This window comes from Accipiter gentilis, chromosome 1, assembly GCF_929443795.1.
Source record: "Accipiter gentilis chromosome 1, bAccGen1.1, whole genome shotgun sequence".
In the NCBI taxonomy this organism is placed as follows: domain Eukaryota; kingdom Metazoa; phylum Chordata; class Aves; order Accipitriformes; family Accipitridae; genus Astur; species Astur gentilis.
The window spans coordinates 4387645-4413563 of record NC_064880.1 but is presented as its reverse complement, the minus strand read 5'-3'; the positions used below and the strand labels follow the sequence as shown (position 1 = coordinate 4413563).

General features: G+C 45.7%; 1 protein-coding gene across 2 annotated transcripts in view; it reads right to left on the bottom strand.

The window, feature by feature from the left end:
• The window catches only part of NOC2L (NOC2 like nucleolar associated transcriptional repressor), a 54222-nt gene extending 28386 nt beyond the window's left edge, over positions 1-25836 (bottom strand). For both annotated transcript variants that reach the window (XR_007508137.1, XM_049817163.1), the window contains exons 1-14: positions 25735-25836; positions 25359-25529; positions 24311-24482; positions 23641-23751; positions 22847-22967; positions 21486-21576; positions 19710-19788; positions 17612-17722; positions 15726-15839; positions 14861-15049; positions 12401-12540; positions 8044-8155; positions 630-743; positions 357-458 (exon numbers count right to left, since the gene is read on the bottom strand). Coding sequence is in view for 1 of the 2 variants with exons in the window: in XM_049817163.1 (XP_049673120.1) it covers positions 357-458; positions 630-743; positions 8044-8155; positions 12401-12540; positions 14861-15049; positions 15726-15839; positions 17612-17722; positions 19710-19788; positions 21486-21576; positions 22847-22967; positions 23641-23751; positions 24311-24482; positions 25359-25529; positions 25735-25754 (1647 nt within the window). In the remaining variant the exon portion in view is untranslated. The remainder of the gene's footprint in view (positions 1-356; positions 459-629; positions 744-8043; positions 8156-12400; positions 12541-14860; positions 15050-15725; positions 15840-17611; positions 17723-19709; positions 19789-21485; positions 21577-22846; positions 22968-23640; positions 23752-24310; positions 24483-25358; positions 25530-25734) is intronic.
• Positions 25837-25919: the final 83 nt, after the last annotated feature.

Sequence of the window (25919 nt, the reverse complement as noted above, 5' to 3'; positions counted from 1 at the left end):
CTGCTCTGAAACAATACAGCAATTCGGATAACTCTGAATTGCCAAGAACTCATCTGCATTCACTAGTCAAAAACACATCTCTGCAGCAGTTATGCAGCCCTCTGTTCCACTTTGTCTCCCAAAACAGTGGCTAACTCCACAGCCACTTTCATCTACCTTCAGCCTCCTAATTAGATGCGATGCCTCTGTTCCTCCCCAAGAATTCCCCAAAATGCAAAGAAAAACTATAATTAAGAAAAGGTAAACAGCTCTCCCCTCACATTGTGAGGACCATCTTGAGCTCATCGCTAGCTTAAATGACTTTATCCCGCTCTGTGCATGTTCATAGCATGACTAAGAAGCATCTTACACCTTACCTGAATGATGGTTGGGAGAACCAACTCTGGGAATCCAATGCTGTAGGCTTGGCAATGGAAATACTCAAGCATCAGGTCATAAAGCTGTTCAATGAGTCCATCCTGAGCAGGGGAAGCAGAAATAGAGATATCAGATAGGAACTAAATCCTACAGCGCCCAGATTGGGAAATGAATCTCCAGCCTTACAGGACAGGAACACAAAGCATATCGCTAGGGCAACCCTGCTGCTTACAGAGAAACTGTGCACTGTTGGCCGCTGGGGTTCCACTTACTCGGAAGGCCTTCTCCTGAAGGTTAGCATTGGAAAGCTTCAAGATCACTGCAAAGTTTATAGGCTTAGCACTCATACGTCCTGGCTTCTTGTTGAAATCCACTTGTTGAAAAACCTACAACAGAAAAAAACAAGCACAAAGATGATTGCACCACAAAACAACAGATATCAAATGACTCAACTGAGATCATGCAGTTGGTGGCAGAGCTGAGAAGACAAGCCAGAAATCCTGATTCCTGCTTGCCTGTTCTGATCACTGTCCCACAGCTTTCTTAAAGACCCTACCAAGGTACAGTTAGGAAGCAAACACCAAACACACTTGAAACCTTAGAGACCTGAGTGTGAAAGATGCCACAGAAGTGTGGGGTACAAGGAACCCAACACAAGCAACAGCACAAGAAACTAGAGGTTTGTTCCTCAGACCCATGCTTCTAGTGGTCAGAAAGATCATAATATAAAGCTTGAGTGTATTTTGGAGCTGTCCCTTAAGGTGAAAAGCTTTTCAACAGCAAGACTAGATGTTGCTTACAACAAATCCATTACCCTCCTACTGTCACTGAAATAATTGTCCCAGGAAGCAAAGAGACCAGTAAGTCCTTTTCACAAACACCCCTTGCCAAGCAAGGTTTCTATTCTAACACATTTCCCACTGGCATCCCTTGTACCAATTAGAACTGAACAGCCTTTGAATAAGTGCATATTATTCCCTATGGACACATTTTGTTTTATAGCAAGGGACATGGAGAAAAACTGGCCCCTTCCCAGAGTTTGAGAGGAGACCATGCACCCTGCTCATCAAAATGATGAGCACACACAAGCTCTGTACAGCTGGATACCCAGTAGACTAGTATGTAATGTCAAAAGACAGACCTGCACCTTTGCTTTTGTGTTTTTCCAGAGCTTGTTTAATGATAATGGTTGGGGAGAGAAGTATTTCTGAAACAGAAGGTATGAAGCTTCCATAGTAGAAAGGAGAAAACAGAGAGGAAGCTCACATATGTGTGTGTGACTCGCTCTCCAGGGTGGCATCTCAAGTTTGGTTTTAATTAAGAGCAGCCATTATGGCCTTAAAACTTAATAAATTGTAATCAAGACCAAGAACTATGAAAGCCTTTTCCCAACTCTCTCCTTTTTGGGAGGAGTTTCCCAACTTCTTTGGGGGAAGGGTAACATGAATCAATGAGAACTTCCATTCTTCACTTCCTCGGAAGGCTACATTTTGCACACAGGAATGCTATCTTCAGCTGAAATCAGCTAGAGCCAGAATCTGCCTTGGTCCCTACTGCCCTGGGCAGACATCAGGTACACTATCCCAATAAGCCTGTGTGCTGCGCTGCTCTTCATCTGAAGCTGTGATACAGGAAGGAGCAAAAGGTTTCCAAAATGAACAGCAATACCAGTATGCCTTCTCCCAGACTGGTAGGGGCAGACCTCAGGAAAGAGATGGCAAGAACTGCAAAAAGCACTTGATCTGGGGCAGATTCCAAGAGACCCCCATCAGGTGATAAGTGGCAATCAAGGGAGGTGTTCATTAGCAATAAGATCTCATTGGAAAACAAAACCAAAAAACACCTCAGCCAACAATTGGTAGTCATTTGCATATCTGATGACAACCATTGAGGGAGGCTGATAAAGAGAATATCCTGCCCAACCATACTTTTGAGCACCTCAAAAGTAACCTACAGTTCCTCTCCCTGTCCCCAACACTTTTAAATTGCACTCCTGAGCAGGAAATAATTTCTATTCCCTCTATGCAGCAGCAACACATTCATCATCAGACCCCAAGCAGCCCAGCAACAAGGGGATGCAGCATACTGATTGCTAGAGGGTGAGGTGAGGAGGAAAGGGAGGGTGTTCAGGTCACATGGATGCCCCCAGGCCAGAAAAGCATGGAGACGACTATTGATTTTTTACATTTTATTTGTCAATCCAGGTTATTTGGAAGGGAGGGACAAGCTTGGTGGCTTGTGAAAACAAAGAGCCCTAGCCTAGGGAATCGATGCTATAAACCTCGTTATGCACGGTTATTTCTTTGGCCAAAACAGTAGTATTGATCCCTGAGGTCAGACACATTAAAGCACAAGGCGTCAGGCTCTGTGGGATCCTAACATGCCGCTAGGCAAGTGGGGAAATGCAAGCAAAGGTTTCGAAACTTTCCCAGAAGGTGCTAGGGAGCTGGTCAGGACATGTGGGAAGGGGGGAAAATGTGGTTCCCATCTCAAGACTGCAGACTAGATCAGCTAACAGCCAGACCGAAGGAGAGAATGACTGATGTCTAGGAATCCTGTGGCAGGGTAGAAAGGCGATAATGAGGGACTAGAGGGCCAGAAAATGTCAAAAGCCAACAACTTGGCTTAAGTGATAACCACTAGCAGACAAAGGAAAGGACAGGGCAACACAGGCAGGAAGGAGAAAGATTTCTGGCAATCTCAAGCTCACAGACAATTTCCACGTGGCTAGTCAGAAGGGTGCTCAGATACAGTTTGCACTGCCAGAGTGCAAAGCACAGAACCAACTCTGCAGCCACAGCACTCCCACTGTATCGCCCCATCTGCCCCCCATTTCTTTCTCTCAGGCTCTAGCAAAAGCCTCCTGGCATCTGCTTTGATCACCCCAAAGCTGGCAGCCCCAGGCCAGCTCTCCGCAGGGACACAGTGCTTTGCCGGGCCTGCCTGCAGCTTTCCCTCAGGTCACCCTCCCACTCCACTGAGGGAAGGGCTGAGAGCAGCTAGTTAAGCTGCTCGAGCAGAGTCTGATTATTGTCAAGTTCAGACAAGCTGCCCAACTTTCTGCAGAAGCTGGCTTGAAGTACTCAGTTTCACAGTTATGGTTGGAAGGGACCTCTGGAAGTCATCTAGCAGGGTCAACTAGAACAGGTTTCTCAGGGCCACGGCCAGTCAGATTTTGAGTATCTCCAAGGACAGACACTCCACTATTTATCTAGGTAACCTGTTCTAGACTCACCATATAAAATTGTTGAGGTTTCCCCCCCAAATGCTTAAGTGGGGTCTCCTGTATTTAATTTTCTGCATATTGCCTCTCATCTTGTCACCAAGTGCCATTGAGAAAAATCTGGCTTCAACCTCTTTATTCACAGAATGGTTGAGGTTGGAAAAGAGCTCTGGAGATCTTGTCCAACCTGCCCTGCTCTGGCTACCTAGAGCCAACTACCCAGGACAATGTCCAGATTGTTTTTTATTATCTCCAAGGACAGAGACTCCACAACCTTCCTGGGCAATCTGTGCCAGTGCTCAGTGAGCCTCGCAGTAAAAAAAAAAAAGAAAAGAAAAAGCATTTCCTGATGTTCAGACAAGCCCTTCTGTGTTTCTGTTTGTGCCCACTGCATCCCATCTCTGGACATCACTTCAGAGAGCCTGGCTCCATCTTCTACGCGCCCTCCTTTCAGGTATTGTACATTAAGAAGATCTTCCCCGAGCCTTCTCTTCTTCAGGCTAAGTCACAGCTCTTGCAGCCTCTTCTCGCATGACAGTTACTCCAATCCCTTCATCTCTGTGGCTCTTCACTAGACTCACTCCAGTATGTCCATGTCTCTCTTGCCCCGGAGAGTCCCGAACTAGGCACAGCACTCCTGCAGTGGTCTCACTAGTGCTCAGCACAGGGGCAAGTCCACAGTCAAACCACTGGCAAAGCTACGCCTAACACAGCATGCCACTGTCCTTTACTGCAAGGGCACATCGCTGGCCCTTGGCCAACTTGTTGTCTACATCCTTTTCCACAAAGCTGCTTTCCAGACAGTCAGCCCCCGGGATGTTGTTATTATGGGGTTACTCTTCACCAGGTGCAGGATGTTGCATTTCTCTCTGTTGAGCTACATGAGGTGTCTGCCTGCCCATTTCTCCAACCTGTCAAGATCCCTCTGAATTGCAGGACACTTATCTGGTGTATCAACAACTCCTTCCAACTTCATATCATCTGCAAGCTTGCTGATGGTGCCACTCTGCCCCACCATTCAAACCATTAATGAATATGATAACCACTATCAGCCCCAGTATTGATCCCCAGGGCACATCACTGGTGGCTATCCTCTAGCTAGATTTCATGCCACTGATCACAGCATGAGCCTGGAAGTTCAGCCAGTTGTCAATACACCCCACAGTCTGCTTATCTAGTCTGCAGTTCATCAGCTTGTCTGTGAGGAAGTTATGGGAAATGGTATCCAAAACCTTGATAAAGAAAAGATAAACAACATCCACTCACTGCTCTCCCCTCATCCACTCAGCCAATCATCTCATCATAGAAGTCTATTAGATTGGTCAGGCATGATTTCACTCAAACAACCCCTGGTACCTGCAGGGCTGTGATCCAGAATTTAAGAGCTGCAATATAGCAGTGGAAGGAGGAGAATGAGGAAAAGGAAGGATGAATCTTCAGGTGGTGCAGTGGTTTATCTTAGTGTGTCTAAAGTTCCAGCTTTTCCTCTCTGTGTAAAAGAGGCAAAGAGCCCATGTCTTTTAGAAAACTAATTTCAGATCTGTGCTTAAATGTATGACCATGTCCAGCATTATCAATTCTCTAACTACAATCTTCGTATCAGCTGATTTCTTCTGACACAATCCGCTGCTTGCTCCCATATATGTTGCACTCCAAGCCCCCGGAGACTTTCTCCAAAGCAAGCTGCACATCCAAAACAAGACTCAAAGCCATTTAAGCGTCAAAGTGAAAAACTCATGCCTTCCTAAGCACGTCAGGGTTAACGTCCTCTCCCATCCCTCCACAGGAGAAGCCAATTTTAAATTGGCATGCAAAGTCTGCCTGTGGGGAGATTTCTACCTTGTTTATCCACACCTGCCTTGCAGCAGATGAGCCACCAATTTTCCTGCTGCAGAAACTAGTGGCTGTCAGACAATAATTGAAGTGATAAAAAAAAAAAGAAAAGCCTGAGATCTCACAGGCCCTTCGAGGGGAGTAACAATACAAAAATAAAAGCCTGCCTGCTTTACACTCTCTTCCAAGCTACCTCCTCCCATCTACGACGTAATTTTAGCAAGCTGCTTCTTTTGCTCCATCCTGGAAAGCAGAGTCAGAGAGGAGACAGCGCTGGATGCCCACGCTGGGGAGCATCAGCCCTTGTCAAGATGCATCAAGCAGCCAGCTCTCATTTCTATTGGCAGGGGCTTGGGGAATTCCTGTGCCTATGGGAATTGCACAAACATTCAATCTGCCTTCTCTTGAAACCACAGCAGCGACAGGGCTGAGACAAGAGGTAGCAAGCGTTGGGTTTCCTTGATGGAAAGGGGGAAGAGAAACACAGAGTTACACAGTCACTTCTCACACAAGAAGCTTCATAGAATCTACATTCTGAGGCTGCCCAAAGCCCTCTCCAAAAAAATGCACAAAATATAGCGTCACAAGCTCCACAGCCATTCTTTCGCTGCATTTGGATTCAGCTGCAACAGTGACAGAGAAAGCAGCCTTTCCTCATTCCTATCAAATGGAGCATACCTTATGCTGGGAAGGCTTCATTCCACTCCCCCAATCCCAGTCATGACCCTCAAGTCGACTCCTGCTTAGTACCAAACTCACTGATCAGATCCCTCAAATCTCACGATGGTTTGGATAATGGGCTTAAAATGGATTTTGATTCATGACTTGGTGTGGCATGGGACCAATATCTATTGACTAAGTCACTGCTGAACTTGTGAGCTGGTAGAAACAGGCTCACAGTTAAAGCACTAGGCTGGGCATCAGAATGCAGATTCTCTTCCCAGCATCACCACAGCCACCTTGGGACTTTGGGCAGGTCACTTCTCCTCTGTGTGCTAAAGCTTCCTACCATCTCATCCACATAGCTGGAATACATCTCCTGCCTGAAGACAGCTTATGGAGACACACTAAGGGTTTTAAGAGCATTCAGATACCTCTGTAACAGAGAGGAGGGGGGAGTTGGGAAGAGCTGGAAGTACAAAGGAAATAGCCCTGAATGCTCCTGCGAGCTCCACAAGATATTTGAGGGATCCCTTGCAGGAGGATAGGCAGGAAGAAGGGAAAGGCTGACAGCTGCAGGGAGATTTGGGAGTTTAACATCATGCCAGTCACCTTGGGTTATAGAAGTTAAAGGAAAATAATTGTTAATGTGAAAGAGTATGCAAGCAACACACATGCACACATTTACCCTGCCCCCATCTCTCCCTTGTCACCAACACCTGGACAAGCGCCTACTACTGAGCTGAGTAGTGCCTCACAAACACACACAGCAGGATCGGATGTGGTTGGGGGCTTGTGGAAGCCAGGAGGAAGCTCAGCATGCAGCGTGGTAACGTCTGGCTGGGGCCTGACACACAGATTAGAGCCAAGGTGTTGGAGCCAGAATGCAAACAGGGGGTAAAGCCCTGAGGGGAAAAATGCTTTATCTCTCAGAGCACTAAGAAGTAAAAAGCAGAGAAACCATCCTCACCCCAAGCTCCACCACCCCAGAGCGGAGATGCCTCTAACACTAAATCTGGTTGGCAGAATTTCAAATATGCATGAACAAGAGGAAGGAAGCAGGCGAATGGCAAAGCCACACAGGCCAGGGAGCAGTGGAGGCGGCGGGAGAGCAGGAGGAGATTTATAAACATCGCTGCCTTCCACAGGCTCAGAGGATGTGGTTTGCAAAGGACGTTTACAACAACACAAAACCACAAAAGCCTTTGCTTCAACAGAACTTGATTAGGAATGAGCCTGGCTGACTCAGGTCATTTATTATAGAAATTGCTCTTCCCTCCCCCTCTTCGGTGTCCAGCCTCATGTCGACCTACTGGGGCTTCTGCATTCCTCACCCGGCCTCGCTCACACTTCTTCAGTGAAATTTGGCTGCACCACTTCTGTACTACCTTCTCACAGCAGCAAAGCTAGAAAGACCTATGTGGAGAGATGTCAGGCATCTGGTAAGTGGGAAAGCTGGATGGTCTCTTAGCACCAGTATTTCACCTAACATACTGCATTTTGCCAGGTCGCATTTGCAGAGGTTTTTTTCCCCCTAAATAAATTCTAATTCTTGAAGGGCTTTTTCATTCCACTTCCCTTTGCCTGCAGTTAGGAGATCCTAACTTTTCCTTTTGCTAAGATATGAACACATCAGCAGGATCAAGTAACAACAGCTCGAGGAGTTACTGCAACCAGTTGAGCCTCTGAATCTCTTCTTTGGCAAACTCTTTGCCTACTCCACTTGCACTAGTTAAACCGCCTAGGAATGTATTTTTGCACCCAGCTGATCTCAGATACTCTCTGCTCATAGGCCAATAAAAGTTTAATCCTATTTGCTAACCAAACAATACATTCTGTCTGATGCTGTTTGCCTGGGATTTTAGGGAGTAAGCAAATAGGGCAATCTTGGGAGCCGTTGGCAGGTACAGTAAGCGAGTGTGTTAGGTAGTAGGCATCAGCCCTTACTAGGTCAGCAGGAACCAACTAACCTCCAGGATAAATGGTAACACTGGAATGAAGGTCCTGGTGTTCTCAGACAACAGTGTAAGTGCACGGATGCAGTGCATACGCAGAGGGTAGAAACGAGCTGTTGGTACCAGCCTAGGAAGGAAAAAAGAAGAAAGGGTATTAGGCCAAGTTTATACAGGAACTGCACCTGCAGCCTTCAGTGACACTTGAGAGCCTTTCCTACTCAACAAAAGGCAGGCAGCTTTAGTGTTGCACAGCAAACTGTTTGAGCTGCTGAATCTATCCCACAGCTGAAAATAAAATTCACCATGTTAAAGCTGTAACAATAACACACAAATTCCTGCAACCAAAGCACTAGGTTTCCAGCTTCTGCTGGGAGAAAGCGCTACAAGACAAGAGCTTTGCAGATTAAGTTTATCACTGATGCTGTTTAGTCATGTTCAACACTTTCAGCTCTCATGCTCCCAGCACAGGTAGGTATGCAAGGAAAAGTAACAGGAACCAGCAGTAAAATGCCCATCTAAAGCAGCAAGTTTGATCAAGAAAAGGGCTCCCCCAGCATACCAGAGGGACTACATGGAGGAAGAAGTTTCCCATTTCAGGCTACATACCCTACGTGTAGCCAAAGTTCATGCTGTCACCTGAACAGTGACACTTTTAGTGTGGAATGTCACCGAGGCAGAAGGAGCTGGACTAGCAACAACCAGCACATCAGAAAGGAGAGAGTGGGAATGAGAGTGACCAAATCTGTTCAGCCCTCTCCAGTCCAGAGGAGCACCTGAGCTATTCCCATCTCCTTCAGAGAGGCAACATGTACATTTGAACAGCCAGTAATCAGCATGGAGGGGAAGAGGCCAGGCTTTGACCCACACTTCAAACCATTACACACTCAGCTATTAAGAAAGAAGTAGAGCCAACTCCCTTGGTAAGGTTGGGACTGAGCTCCCTCAGCACCATGTAAGCCAGCAGCAGAGAGAAAAATGCAGAGCTACCCCTAAAAGACAGTAGACCTCACTACTGTACCATTCTAGAAACCTCTCACACTGAATGACCTCTACGTGAAGACATGGATGCCTCCAGCATTTACAAGGATTAAAAAAACCAAACCAAAACCCCACACCACAAAAAATGCAGTTCCCAGACAACAGGCTCAAGTCTGATAAATGAACCCCTCCCCTCCCCAAAGAGCTTGCTGAGCAATCCAGGAGAGCAAAAAACCATGCTTGACCAGGCACCATAAATCACCCACATCTCCCCCCGCTCCCCCTCCAGATAGTGAAATAATTATCATTGGATCCATTATAGAAATAAATCTACTTTGCACCCATGATCTGGCACCACTGGAGATGACGAAAGCCATTCTCAGGAATTAATTGATCAAGGAATAAACCTGTTAAGCGTATAGATTTACTGTAAACCAAGACCATTAATTTTAGAGTGCGTGGCGATGCAACAATCCGCTCAACTTCCCGATGGCTGGATGCACAGGGAATACAAAACACAGCTGGGTCCCAGCTCTGCTGAGGAAGGTCCAACAGTCTAGTCACTCCAGGCCACAGCCGGGGGGTTCAAAATGACTCACATTTCATCTCAGCAGAGAGTGTTCCCTAATGTTTTACCATCACTATCTCCTGGAATGCCTGCTGTACTTCTCCCAAGCAGCCAGGGCACAGGCTGTGGTGTCGAAAACAGCCTAAAGGCTTCTCAGGGCTTATTTTTACTCACTAAAACTCCTTCTGTTATACTCCTGGCTGACCACAATCTTTCTCTGGCTAGAGAGGACAGCAAAAGCTTCTTTCAACATCAGCCTCTGCCCCACCAGGACAGGTCACCAAGGGAACTTGCTCAGGGACATCAAGGCTGTGCTTGATTCTCCGTGGAGAAGGCTGTACCTGCTTCCTCCCCTATGTGCGCTGAGAGGCCAGAACCCAAAATTTAACAGGCACCAAAAATCCTCATTTAACTATAAGCCAGGGAAGAACTTCATTTTTATAGCTTAGACTGGGAGTAAGGTAGAAATCCAAGCAGACATGGTCAGAAAAACTCTTTATGGGATGAGGGGAAAAGGAATAATAACAGAACAGGAGCTTCTGCAACAACTCTGCTACAAAAAAATCCAACCGTGAACTCTGACAAATGCAAGCACACTGATCAAAAGGAGGAACTTATGGATTACAGAGGCAGAGAAAAGCACAAGGCAGTGAAAGGAAGGGGGAAATCATGTCCTTCACATTCTCCTATCTCTGCAATACCTGCAACACTGTCCCATTGGTCAAACTAACTGCAACGTTTAAGCTGTTTGTGAGAACAGCATCACTTATTGTTACATGGCAATTCCATGAGCAAACTCAGCAATAAGGCTCTTCCCAGCACCACAGAAATGGCAGAAAGTTCCAGTACTTCTCCACTCAGTACTCCAACTTCCCTGGACCACATCTTGAGCACAGGCAACTTCCAGACACACACATGGGGCCCATTTCTGAAATATGTATTATTAAAAATAGTTTCAATGTATTTTATATGCTGGTAAGCAAATAGAAGGAGCAAGAAAATGAGGGAGCTAATCTTGATTTTAGCAGGCAATCCTCTTCTTCTATTTATCTTGTTTAATCACTTATCAAATTCTGCCCTGGTCCCTGCCTAGAGCAAAAAGCCTGTGATGGATGGTGGTTTCTCCCCATTCCACTCACGTAAGAGGCCAGAGTGGCACAAAGAACCGATCAGGTCCCACAGACAGACAGACACCCTGCTCACTGCCCTTGCGCTGGAGCCAGGCGCCACCTCCCGGTACAAAAGGCACTGGGGAAGCAGAGCCACCTCCCAGCACTACCACCCTCCAGATGGACCCCCAGAGCACTACGCTGCATCAGAAACAGAAATGAGAAGGTATTCCAGATGTTACACAGCATCCTGCCCCAACACCTGATCACATACACACACCTCTCAAAGCCGAGCAGCACAGAGGAACAAAGAGAGGGGTCCAGCTCATTCGTGCCACCTCCACAAGAAAGTATCTGACTGCTGTCAGTGGACTAAGCAGCCTGCCAGAAATGTGTTAAATGGTACATGAAGCAAAAAAACCCTTGACCTGCAAGCTACATTATTTTATCCTCTCATCTCAAACACAAACAACCCGAGTTCCTCCGTAACACTCAGTTGCTACAGATGTTATCTACACCAGGGGATGTGGCATAGAGACTGACTCTTGCTGGGCTCACTTTGGCCAGCACAGCCACCAACACTGAGAAGATGCTGACTATACCCAGGAGGGAGCCACTAGGGATCCTGGGTATAGACTGAAGCCTGTGGAGCCACATCAATCCCACATCTGCTAACTTATGTACCCCCTTCTTACATCCTAGACACTGGCTTGACTTGGTAAGAAAGCCAGGGTGGGATCTATTTTCCCTACCCTAGAACCCATCTGTTGGGTTTCCAAATCTTTAAAGCCTTGTCAGACAGTAGCTGTACTTCGTGCCAAGCAGCCCTGTCCGTCACAGATGCTAACAAATTGTATTTGCTGCTCTTGCTGAGACTCACCCGATTCACCTTTCCTTGGCCCCAGATAGCTGATTTATCTGCCTGGACAGGTAGAAAACTGCCTAGATTAGTCCACAGGACAACTAAAGCTCTACAACAGCAGTGGGAAGCAGCCTATGTGCATGGGGGATGGGAAGAGGGATGTATGCATATTCTTAACGATCCTTTAAATCTGCTTATCTTCATCACCACTTGGGAGTTTTTCAAGACCAGGCGGGTGGTGTTTTAAAGCTGAGAATCTGGTTAACAGAGCTAACAGGATTTCAGAGATCACCAAAGCTTCAGAAATTCCCTCAATGCTCATTATTAACAGCCATTTCAAAGGACAAAATTTCATATATAAACACATAAACTGATGGGAAAAGAAAAAGATTCTCAGCAGAGGCATACTAAAACAATATATGTGTCCTAGTTCTTCAAATTCTAACAAATATGCACAAAACAACACATCTTCTAACTGTATTTACAGAGCTAGAGATGAGGACTTGATTCTGTACTTTGGCACCGTTAGATCCTGAGGCAAGTCAGTACATTTTTCCTTGCCACTTTGTACAACTGGGAGGATAATGTGTCCAGGCTATTCAGACTGCAACTTCTCTTACACAGAGAATTTAGCCTAGGAGAAAATAACCTACACCACAACTTTCTCACCACCTAAACATATAGGTGCTCACATCTTCAGCTAGAATACTTCAATAAAAGCAGCTCTCAGACAATTCCTTACAATGCAAGGTTGAATCCAAATCACATAACAATAACACCCCTTAGTAACTGCTCAGCCACATCAAGCAAGATGGAGTATAGCTAAAAGAAAGAAACAAACAAAATCCTACTTACTTTATACAGCCAATGATGACCTGTGTCAAAGGATAGATCAACGGCTCCATGACCTCACTGGGATAGATTGTGCTGAGAACTCGACACCAGAAATACAGGCAGTGGATATACTGCCAGTTATAAACAGACTGGAAGTTCTCCTGCAGAAAAGGGAAAAAAACACAAGCACAAACCTGAAAATGTGGCATCTGAGGAGCTCATTCTGGTTTCTCTACAGGACTCATTTTATCCAGCATTCTCTAAGAGGACATTGTGTACTGCTTAGAGAGGAATAACTAACATTCTAGCTGTTACTTTGATGCTAGTGGCTGACCCACCACCAGCAAGTTCAAGATGCTGCATTGGCAACATTATGATTTGGTACTAGTTAGTGCCTTGAAAGCAATAATGAGCCACACACAGACGGCTTTTCTTCACAAGTATGGCTCATTTGAGAAGGATGATTTAATGATCCAGCTCACAGCAGATTGTGGGATGTGGCCAAGTGTTAGGAAGCCTTTAACTGTTCCATTTGCCCACAGTCCCCTCGTCTCCCACAGGTAGGAAGGCTGGAAAGGAGTATCCCTCTCTGATATCCTTGTAAATTGCTTTCTGGCCTCTGCAGGCCAGAAAGGGGGGGGGTGGGGAAAGGGTGCGTAAAGCTACACTATAGATTCAAGCTAGGAAGAAATTAATTTGAATTCATCTGGATTTCCCCTCTCTGCACTCAAACTCATTTGGTTGTTACATAGCAGCTTGTCCTTCCCACTTGAGGCTTCCCTTCCCTCAGCTGTATTAATCAAAACCCCCTAATCACCACACCACTAACTCTGAAAGGTAGTATCAGCGCTCATTTTAAAGATGTGCCTACAAACATTCACTGTCAAAGCAAGGAACAAATGATCAACCCAGCACTCCTCCCTGCTTTTGGAAAAGCCACTACCCAGGACAGTTTCATTTTTGTCAATTGCAGAGTAAAAATGACATGCAGCAGAGCTGAGAACAAACTTTCAGCTCTGTTTCTCAGCCAGTCTTTACAGTTACCAGCAAAAACAATGCAACAGGCCAGCAGCATGCCTGATGCGCAGTGACACACTGAACCAGCATTTGAGGATGGCTGAGTAGTATGGGTAGGTGTGGGTCAAGTCTTGCATCAGTCCAAGAGACATTGTTTTCAAGAATGTCTGGGCAAGCCTCCACTCTCCCTGCCACGTGCTTAAGCAGCTCATAGTGCTATACTAAATAAAAGCCCAGAATAGTACAGGAGTCCCTTAAGGACACCCTTTCCGAAGAGTTCTGCAGGCCCATGTATTCCCCAGAATTGCACCAAGAACTTAGGAGATTGCACTTAACAAGGTGCCTCAGCTCCAACTTATGTTTCAGACAGACTTTCAAGGCCTAGGTCACCTCCTCTTTTGCATGGATGAAGTAAGATTCATAAGTCCTGGAACAAGGACAGAAGCCCTCAATTGCAGCCACTGGACCAAACTTTGCAGCAGGGACTTCAGCTGCAGCTGGAAATGGTAGACCTCTCCCTGCTCTCACCAGGTCACCGAGATGTACCAAGAAGCTCTGTTCTCAGCTTCTCTTGCACAGAGCAGATAAGCAATCTGCTCTTGTAATCACCTTCCACAACCACCCACAGCTCAATTTAAATTGGCTTACTGCTTGGATTTGTACATTTTGGTTGTGCTGTTGTCATTTAAAGTTCTTACAATCCTCCCCCAGCTGTGAAATCAAGTGGATTTAGTTCTTGTCTGGGCCAGAACTGAAGGTGTAAGAAGCCAATGCAATCCAATTAGGGCATATGCAGCCCAGACTTCGTTTATCTCCGCTCATTCATTCCCATGTCTGAACAGCCAGGAGATTTAACTGGTCACCAATCTTGCAATGTTTACGAGCAGCTGAACAATTAATCTATAGTGGTCTGTTTTGCTAAACATGAGTAAAGCCAGGATTAGCAATCTGACTCAGATTTCTGAGGTCAGACTGGAGGTGGCTGCAATCAGGGCTGCTCCCAAAAGGTCTGAGCTGATTTGTTCAATTAAGTCCTTTAAATAGTATGGGCTTCACTGTAAAGATGCACACACCAGGGTGGTTCCTAATCTTCTTTACCTTGAGGTTTTTCCACAGAGGCTGCAAACAGCTGCTTCACAGAGTGGAAAAAGGGTGCCCAAGGCAGAAGATGGAAAGTGCATCGCAATCTCTTGGAAGCTGCAGAGAGAAAAGTGACTCCCACCCTGCAGTTGTCTTTTCTATCCTTCCTTGCTGAAATTCTAAACTAACACCGGCAACTACAAGGTGATCTCTGAAGCTCATAGCCCCTGGCAAAAAATTCCTCAGCACATTATGAAATGGGTCAGACACAAGTACTGACACTTTAGAGACGCTACTAAAAGACTGAAACAGCTACTGTAATTTTCCCCTCTTTGCACATTCCCCATAGGAGGATACACTCCTTCCACACTGATGGGTACCTACCTTCTTCTTTATTGTCATTGCACTGCGCAAGTGAATGGCAAGCTGACGGATATAGATGAAGGCATGCTGGTAAGACGTATGTGTGTCCAGGGCATACATCTCTGTCAGTGTGCGCTGCATGAAGTTGATCATGGGCAGGACATTTGGAGAGGTGAATCTGGAATTCTTCACAAATGCGATGTACATTTGCTGTGCAGGAAAAGAGGACAAGATACAACCACACAGAACAGAACAAAAATATTCTTTCACTAACATTCCCCACCCAGGCTCGTCCAAACCAGGGATGAAGTATTCCTTTTACACGATAAGTCACCTCAAAGGAATATGCAAAAATAATAATCCAGCCTGCTCCTTCTTCAGGGGAGAAGAGAGAGAGTCTGTTTAGCACAGTGCTTGGAGATGCCCCTACCATTGCTTCTCCGCGAGAACTGCAGGATGGCTTTGAGCCATACATGCTTAAAGTTGGTCACAGTTCTCTTTCTGTAACACTGGTACCTAAGCAAACTATACTTGGTAACCTCAGCTGTTAGCCGAAAGATAAGAGCAGCTCAGCAGTGCTCAGTAGTGTGTCAGCACTTGAGGAAAGCTCTCAAGAATTTGGAGGATGAGTATTCATCCAGTAGACAGATGAGTACCAGAGGCCTTCCCTGCTAAGACCCTGTGTGCCTCCAGCAGGAAGGGCAGTAGCAGGAAACAGGGTATCCCTCTGACCTAACATGGAATTTCTTCCCTGTTTAATTTTCTGGAGGTAGCCAGCATCATCTCCAGCACCTGCGCTACCTAATAGGCTGCAGCTTATGCTCCAAGGTCTTGGCATACAATGTGAGAAAGAAAACCTGCAGAGTACAGCAAGTATCAGCCTTACCTTGAGCAAGGGACTTAAGTACACCTCTTTCTTGTAGCGGCAGATCTTGTTCAGCACAAGGAAGGCCAGTACTCTCACTGTTTCCTCACCTGTGCTCCACAAATTAATTGCTTGCTGGAACAGAAAATAAAAAGATACAAATAAGTGAAGGGACAAAGAGCCCCTTTCTGGTTACTGACAGGCCTGAGCTTCCCTCCTTCACACCAAAAAAAGCAAGAGAGGAGGATGACTCAAAGATTGCAGGCTATATTGTCACAGAACCAGTCATAACAGCACTGGCAGCCATTCTGACCTCATACTCTAGCTGTGAGACCGCACAAAAGGCAAAGTTGATATTTCCACGATCAATAAAGGAAACTGTCCCAAACTAGCATGCACTTTTATTCATGTACCTAAATACACATTTGAGCTTCTGAGCATAGGCACCCGTGCGTGCATGCAACTCAATCCCCTAGGCTTTGCAAAGCTTCCTCACCATCCCCTAGACAGCAACACCACACTGGATTATACGTTTGGTTGATACATCTTCCAGCTCAACAAAAAACGTAACTTTTGCCTTACACTGAATTCTGCAGAATACAAGTGCACTGCAGTTACACTCCAGTTCTTGCCACAAACAACAAACTGTAGTTTCTCAAAGAATGCTATTAAAGATGCATTTGTCTCTGGAGAGGGGACACCTTGGTTTGATTTCTGAATTTGTCAATGTTTTTTCCCCACTAGGCCAAATAGGTTGCAATTCCTGAGATACATCTCCTCATGGTAGTTCTGACTTAATTCTGGTTCCCTGGACATTCACTGTATTAATTCAAACGATAGAGCAGCAGCAGAGTTTGGAGCCAGAGACAGGCCCTGTGTAAGGCAGCACTTCTGTTGAGACATGTCCATAGTCACTCTGGTACAGACATGACCAGCACCCACTGCATCACAAAAATACCTACATAAGCTGGAGAGGGGTAGGTTAGTCTGTATAGAGGTCTGGGCTAATAGACAGCCCACCACTGACACGTAAGCTCATTAATCTGAGTTTTACACATCTCTGCATTGCATAAAGCAATCATATATTAGTCTCTCCCCTCAACTTCTTGAGAAGCAAATGAATAGATTCTCTTCTTCCCAGGCCTGCCTGCATTTGCCTATTCAGAGTACAGGTTCACTTGGACATGGCTGGCCCTGTCAGGAAGCATCTGGTACAGTAGGACCGCAATCATGACTGATGCCTCCAAAAACTAGTTATCTGCACTGATGAATTCTACAGGAAATAAGAAAGATTCCAGCTACAGGGCTGAAAAAGCCTACTCAAAAATCCCTACTGTAGCAGTGAGCAGACTGCTACACCTTCAGATATGAGGTACCAGCCTCTGATCACTGTATACCAGTCGTCTTTATCATCAAAGGGTTCCCAGCCTCATTTAAGTGTTGTGTTGCAGCTTTTCATTTAAATGTCACCCTGTTGCCCTCTTCCACACCTCCTTTGTTGTTCCTAAGTGCTCAGCAGTTGTGACTAAGTTTCTGCAAAAATATTCCACCCCCAGCTCGAGAGTGAAATACTATCACAGACTCAGCACACAGGCAGCAATTACTCCATCTGCGATGAGGAAGCAGACAGCTTCCCCAGAACACCTCCGTGTCACTTTGCAGCAGGATTAGCAGTAGCTACACACGGAGCCACATGCCCACTCACCTCAGCGTGACAGTGCTTCATGGCACCTAGAAGGCCTGTAAGAGAAGCAGGAGTCCTTTCCAGGACCAAAAGAAAAGCAAGGGAAGAGGAGTACAAAAGACTGAACTGTCACGAGATCCAGCCCAAATACCATGAGAGGCTCATCTGAAGGGGTAAAGAAAGTACCTCATACCAAACGACATATCATAGCACGTCACCTTACCTTGAGAAGGGCACGGCACTGCTTTGGAAAGGACAAATAATAAGGCACTATGGAACTGACATGCTGAAGGACTGCTGCACCAACTGAGGCTTCCGTTAAACAAGACAGGAGCTATGGAGGGAAAACAAAACATGATCCCATTTAGCACCATCCTCATCACCTCTGCCTTTGCCATTAAGCATCTGTATTTTGCTGTTTCCAAGCATTTCTGTGTTACCAGAGGACTAGAAGACCAGCCTTCCCTAGGAAGAAGCTCAAACCAACCCCCAAAAGCTGTATCAGGAAAGGAGCAGACACACAGCAGGTTAAATAACTCCCCTGGAAGTATATCATCCTGGCAAAGGTAGGCTCAGGTTACTGACTTGGATGGCTAATGGCCCCTGAGCTCATCACATAAAACCTCATTTGTGTATATTGCAAAAAATAAGTCTATACACAGTTTAAGACCTATTACAGATGGCATGACACCAATGCCTCTGTTGTCTCACTACAAATTGTCAAAGCACGATAAAGACACCCTCGGTCTACACGAGGCTTGGAAACAGACCATCTGAGCTATCTGATAACTTACTGGATTTCACTAGGATTTCTTTAATGGGAAGCTGGAATACTATTGGGTATCAAGAGGTTAACTAATTCAAGGAAAATGTCAGAAAAAACTATTAAGAAACAATATCTTTGTATTTCCACGTTGTTCAGCTCAGTTCACCGGGAACTAAACCCAGACATGTCTGCAGTTTCTAACCTGAAGACAACGGTAAGCTCAGAGTCACTTCAATTTGAGAGAGGTTCTGCCTGATGCAGTGCCCCCTCTTGCCTGCAATCCCAGCTGCTGGAAGCAGAGGCATTTTTTCCTACTTGTACCTTTCCTCCTCATTCTCCTCCTTGCACTGCAAAGATTCTGGACTGAGCAGGTCTCTTTTACAAAGTCCCTCATACACCACAAGGAAAGGAGAAGATATTGTTCAGAAACTACTATGCCAGAAAAACACTCTAGTGAAGCCTAGGACTAGGGGCACTCAGAAGCAAGCACAGGACCAGGGATCACTTCAATGGGACTGCATTGCCAGCTTTTCCTTTTCTACTGCAATCTTCTGCTGCTGGTGAGAGGCACCGCGACTTGAGAAAAAAAGCTCTACTGATCAAAATGCTCTTTCTGCCAAGTCATTCTGCCAGCTTACAGCTAAGAGACATCAGCATTTTCTTTTTCTTTCCTCATATCCCCTTCCCTCAGCTTCTGAAGAATGAGTATTTCAGTGTTGTTGTTTTGGTTTTAATATTCCAGATTTGTGGATGCACGATGAAGCATTCTCAAAATAAATTAACTGGGGACAGGCATTTCCTTCAGAAATAACCCATGAACTCTCTCTGAAACACCAGATATCAGCAACTTTGGATGAATGGGATATCCTAGTGGGATGGAGCATAATCATACTTGGAGATGTCCTATGTGAAGTTATCAACACATCATCTTAGTATTTACTACAAGAAGTGGCAAGATCATAGTGCCAAAAATTGAATTAAAGATGCAGAATGCAGGAGTACAGCACTGCAAACTACTTTAAAGCCACTAAATATTAATTTGTCAGACAAACTAAGACAGAAAGGATTGCCAGAATGTTAATCAAGTCCTTCTTTACAGGCTACCTATTTTGACACAACCATCCTATGGACCTCCAAATTGTTAGTAAGACCAAGTACTTCCAAAACAAGGCAGGGAACTGGGCAAACACACAAATCTCAGATGCGCAAGGTTTCGAGACTCAGTGAGACTGCTTCTGCCCACTACAGTCTCAGCCAGTAAGTCTTACTTATTCTCCGCTACAGGAGAAGGGATAGAAACCAATACCCAGTTCTCAGCATTGGGATGATCAGAAAGTCACCCTCAAACTGGAGTTAACTGTCTTTTCAAAGGGAAAAGCACCTGAGCTACATTGTTGCCTGCTTTGTTAATTATCTTCCTGACTGCTTGGCTCTTCTTTTAGCAGTGTTGTTTACAGATGCAAAAGCCCATCTGCCTCATTCCAAAATATGCTGAACAAAAGCCCAGCGATGCACAGACTAACCCCAGTAACACAAACACGCTGAAATTTCTTACTTGTATGGTACAGCCGAGGTACACTTTTACGTCCAGTCGTAACTTGCTCCAAAGTGGGCTGGTGGAAGGGAGGACCACTCTGGAAATGAGCAAGAGTTGGGTTTAGCTTTAAAAAAACACCCATCAAATAAATTAGATTTCAGCAGCACAAAGAACAGTGAGTTCACTTCCTTGATATTGCCAGTGAGCAAGAACAACTGCTTGCAAAGCAAGAAGAGAAGTAACAATTTTATCACAGGTGAAAGGAAACAATTCTACTCTGTAAAAACTGCCCGAAGCACAGCATTAGAAAATTCAATTCAAAAAGCCTCCCAGCAGAGTACCCAGATCTCTGGAAGTGTGATACAGGGAGCTGTAACAGCCAGAAAGCCTGTTGGAGACCTGAATCTCTCACACTGATGCTATCTTCTAGTCAGGCATTCTGCAGCCACTGCCCGAGAACAGGGCAGGCTGGCTTGTAGCAAGAAAGTCTATTTTAGGGATCAAACTAGTTGTGAGACATTTGCTCAGACTCTTCTAAACTTTTGACACTGCACTCGAAGTAGTGCCCCCAGGCCATCCCAAAATTCAGACACAGTCTGTACAAGTCAGGCCTGGGGATGAAAGAGGCTGGTATTTATACAAAGAAATGGAATTTACTTCTCAGACTAGGCACCACTGCCAACAAGCAATCTAGAGTTTAGCTCAACCCTCCCTTCATCTGTGACAGGGAAATTAAAAATAACTGCCACAAAAATTACCCTGAAACTGAAAGCACTTCTGAAAGGCATTCAATTCTGACTCTACCCAACAATGGCAAAACCAGAAGACTCGGACTATGAAGCAAGTAATAAAGCTGCGTCGAGTTGAAACTCCAGAGAGGACTGAGGTAAAAAGCTTCTGTGAACTTCTAGTAGGAAACGGGCACAGAGGCTAAGTAAGGCTGCTCCAGCTTGCAAAACATACCAGGAACTTCACAGCTTGTTTTATGAAACTGGGCTCATAGTCCCCAGCTACGGTATTGGTTCATCCAGCAAGAGTTCAGACTGGTGCTTACTGAGTTTCCAGCACCTTTTCCGGTTGTTCCTGGGTAAGCCATGCTAACAGCCGTTCAATTATGGGCCCAGACTGACTCTGAAATTCTTTGAGCACCAACCCGCACAATAGCCAGAGAATTCCCAGCTCCCAGGCAGCAGATGAGACTTCAAAATTGTCATTCCTCCTCTCTAGTCAAAGCAAATTGCATCAGTGAATGCGATACAGTGGTACTGGACCGAAGTTGCCATTTTGGAAAAAAATGAATCATACCGTTTTTTGCCCAGTTGCATACTTGTTTCCATTCCATCTATGCTCTAACAGTGAACAGCTCAAACTCAGATGATCCAGCCCTCAGACCACCAGACTCTAGGGCATAATACAGCTCCTCAAACCCTGGATTAACTAGTTGTATACTTGCGATACTCTGCCTACGTACAGGCAGAAGGCTTTGTCCCTTTCTGTGACAACCAACTCAAAATGCCTTAACAGTGCTCCTGAGTGCAAGCATATGTAATTCCAGATCTCTTTCTGTTGAAGCCACATGTCCTCTGCAAATGGCTGGAGACTAATATTGCAGAGGACACACTTTTGGGGAAGAAAGGAAGAACCCAGCTAAGATAACTCTGAATATAATCAGGCAACTTTGCTAGTGTTTGGGAAGAACTGCCATGTTTTTCCAGCTTCACAGCCAGGTTGCAGTTCTGAAAAACCCCAACCAGGTTTCTCTCACCCACCGTTCTCAAATCTCCTCAGACTTACTTTAGTTTGTTCTTCGGGGTTTTCAGAAGCAGCAGCTTCTGCAGACAGCGGAAGAGGTCCCGGACACAGAAGGACACAAGGGCATTGAACACTGGTTAAAAAAAAGTCCGTAAAGAATTTGTAAATTATTTTCCATATATTCCTCGTTTCTCAGATAATTTGAAAAGAGCTCCCCAAGGAACTGAAGCCAGTAATTCCCACAGCAGAACTATTGTGTTTCCACAAGCTTCCGGAAAACATCAGTTTGTCTTACCCTAGAATTTTTTATCTAAACAGCAAGATTACAACTGACAGCTTTCTGGCACAGGGGCCATCTCTTTGCTGAGTAAACAGCGCTAAGCACAAAAGCAGCCTGACCTGTGACTAGGAGTCTATACTACCATCAATCTCTCCCAAACCATAATGAGAATTAAAGGCACTTCTTAATAAAAAAAGTCACAGAAATGGACATGTGAATTCTAGGTAATGTCTTGCATTAAAGAATGAGGTTTTACCAAAAGCAATGAAAGAGATAAAAATCCCTATGCCAGGCAAGAAAGGATTAAGGAGAACACATGGGTTTAAGTAGTCCCACCCCACAGTGCCAGTTCCAGATGGCACACAATAACAAGCTGATAAAACACAGTGAGAAAGTACATGCTAATTTAGTGGTAAAAGTAGGCAGGCTGCAGGTCACATCCTCTGAGACACTAACAAAGATGTTTCCCACTCAGCCATGCTGTTGCAAGTCTACAACAGGACTGTCTGCAAAACCTGGATCTTATGCAGAAGGGGGCTAAGGCTGGAGAGAAAGGTTGCATCTCATTTGTTCCACAGGCACAATAATCCTGTAGAGGAGGAGATCTAGATGTGCAGTATTTTGAGAGGTCCTGACTAGGGGAATGCAAACTTGACAGTGCAACTGAACTCTGAACTGTTGTGAGGTTGTAAAAAGCTATTTGGTAAGAAACAGCCTTGTTTGGTTAAAATAGCCTTGTAGGATTATTTCTAAGAGGGAACAGCAAGAAGCTGCAGCAAAAGTTGTCCATAAAATGGTGCACTACAAGCATATAAACAGTACCTAGCTTCAACTTCGCTTTAAGAAGTCTGGTGAATGAAGGCTGGTACTTTCCTCAGCAGTCTGCAAAAGCCCAGCTGCTCCAGGCATGCACACTGAGAGGTACACTTACACATTGGGACACCAGAAGAGATACCACTGCACAGACTCACCACTAGGAAGTTAAGCTACTTAAGTGAAATGAAGCCTATGAAAGGGCAAGTTAACTCCTGCTGGCACTTATCCCCACTCTCTTCCAATAGCTAAACCTTCCCTACCAAATGACTTCCCTTCTCTCACAGAAGTAGTACGGTGACCAACTCACCTGCAGCATCAGTGACTTGAAACTTGCTGGGATCAGTCCCACCATTATCTCCTTTGGTGGTTGCTACACATGCTTTAAAGGCTTGAGTGATTTCATGGAAAAGTTTTGGTGTTAGTCCCCTCTGGGGAAAGAAGAAAAAGGATTGCTCAGGAGAAAAAGCAAGCAACATTCTGAAACTCCAAAGCACTTTACTGGGACAGGAGTATTGGAACTCATTCTAAGTTGGATTGCAAAAATAGCTCCATCCTATAACACAAAGGAAAAACATCAGGACAGTGTTAACAAACACTAGTGGCCTTCACTTGCTCTAAAATGGGCTTCTAGGCCTTTTAATTGGTTGGGGGTTGAGAAGCAATCAATCAGCTGCAAGTAACTATCCAATTTGACCTTTCCCTCCCCCTCTTAGTCAGAAGCAGCAAGCCATTTCATTGCTACTCAAAATATGACTCAAAAAAACTCCTGGAGCTGCCAACAGCACAACACTTAGCAAGAGGATGAAAATTCAAAAGTTAGCCATTCTGACCGCTTCTGAACCACGCATTTCTCCAGCTTCTCCCTCAGACAGGATGCAAGTACTCTAATCTTGCAGCCCAAGAAAAAGTGCAAAGACAAGTCAAGCTGAAGTAACAAGAGTTCTAGAAGCATGACCTTGTATGTAGGATATACATTTTCTCTGTAGATTTTTGTGAAAGAAAAAAAACAATTGAAAGTTGGTCTTTTAGAGGCAGCGACACATGTAGAAGAATGTTTAAAGGAGAATACTCAAGTGGCTTGTATTCCACCTCCCTGCTCACCTCTGCAGCTTTTTTCCACTCTTCAACCATTTTCAAGCTCACAGGGATGAAAGAAACTCTCTTCCGTTTGACTGTTTCATGGTCATCATCTTCATCCTCATCACTTGCTTCCTAAAGAAGTCAGTACCAAGACTGAGAAAAGGCTTACACACTTCTTTTCTGGCCCCACCTCTTTTTCTGAGTAGCTACTGAAGAGGAAGGCAGGCAGCAGTGAATTTCATTAATGCTGTTCTGTTATCAGCACTTTGTGTATAGCAGTAATGAAATTAGAGGTATTCCAAATTCCCCAAAAAGCTACTTAAGCCATATAGCTTTGCTACATAAATACAATGTGCAATAATGTAGAACACCAAGGAGAAAGCATATCACTTGGGGCAAAACAAACTCTTATTGGGAAAGTCGAGACAAAACCAAAATCACAGAGAAAATACACTCTGAGGCTCTGTTTTCACAAACTTTTAACAAACTCCTCCTGCTCAGTTCAAGTCCACAGCTGACTTCTGGATTACAAGCCTGTACACCTGCAGATGATCTTTGGGGAAGCCCCTCCCCCCAGCCATCTGGGCCACTATAAGCCCAAATATACTTAGGCCTTGCACCAAAACTCAAATACTTAACATGTAAGCAATTGAAATCATTAATTTCAGCACTCCAAAATAGGGCCTAGTACCTCCAGTGTATCAGGTGGTACGTGCAACCTCTCCTCCTCCTCGTCAGAACTGTCCGAAGCATCAAAGTTCAGCAGCGTGCGATCATTTTCCTCCAAAAACTTATAAAATTCAGGATCTTTGTCCTTCAGCCGGGAGAGCTGATCTTTATGTTCAGATGCCTTTCCCTTCTTCCTAGTAGATAAGAATTAACATGCATTTATTCATTGATCAAACTTCTGCTGATGCTCTAAGCAAGCAACTTCTGGGCACTGAAACACACAGCTGGGACTAATTTGAACAGTGATGGGTTTATCAGGGCTGTGGCCACAGTTCCATTTAACACCTGCTCTAGAGGACTTGCAAAAGGTTATTTTCATTCAGCATTAAGAAATCTTGATAGCAAAGTTGCAGGTTGTATTGGGATAATGACCAAAGGTCATGAAAACATCTTGCAAAACCAAACCAAGCAACCAAAAATCTGTTTCTTAATTTCTCAGAATTACTCTCACAAACTTTTATAAAGACTATTGAAAGCTATACTGCTGGGGAAATCCAATAATGAAAGCTTGGCAAAATCTTATCTGGTAATAAAGAATTGTTTTAGCTTGTAATGATTAGCAGTGCCTAAGAACTACTTCACCATTTTCTACCTGCAGATACTCCAACATCTTTCAGTAAGAGTAAACACACACAAACTGAGGGGAAAAAAAAAAAAGAAGTAAGCTTTGCTCGACTCCAATATACCCTGTAAAAGATGAAAAGCATAACACAAGCTTTTTCCCGCTTCAGTTAGTGAACTGCCATAGGTACAACAGAAAACCTGACTGCCCTATACCCCGTAACCACACTCGGGTGTTGAACACAGCCCTATTAGACACCTCTGGCCCAGCTGGTCCCAGAACTAGCTCATTCCATGCCACGAGAAGTCCCACCGTTACTCATAAAAGCAGGCAAAAGTAAAAAAAAAACCCAACCAACCACTGAACGGCTGCTTAGATGTGCCAAGCCTCGCCCAAACCGGGCGAGAGGCGACCGCCGGGCCGAGCACGACCACCGGCCCGCCCTTACCTCGCAGCCGGTGGGGCCTGGAGCGGCTGCCTCGCCTTCCCGCTCTCCCGCCGCTGCCCCGCAGCCCCCTTGGCGGGCCGGGCGACCTCTTCTTCCTCCTCCGAACCGTCGTCAGGCTCCGATTCGGAGCCGGCGGCGAGGAACTCGTCCAGGCTCAGCTCCGCCAGGCTCCTGAAGGGAGTGAGGGAGGGGGAAAGCTCAGCGTCGGGCCTACCCCCCTCACGGCAGCCGTAGGGCCGGCAGCGCGGGGCTGACGAGCCGCACCTGGGCCGAGGGTTCCCCGCGGGCCATCCCCACCGCCACCCGCGGCCTCTCCGGTCCGTCCACCCACCTTCCCCGGCCCTGCAAAGCGCTACCACCGCCGCCGCCCGCTCACCTCTTGCCGGCGGCTGCCATGCTGCCCGCCTCACTCCTAACGCGGCCGAACCGCTTCCGCTCCCAGCGTGCCTCGCGGCTCGGCGGGGGCGGGGCCGGCCCGTTCCGCCCCGCCCCTCCCCAGCACCGACCACGCCCCCTCCCCCGGGCTCCAGCGGGGCCGGTGCCACGCGTGTCCCCGCCCCC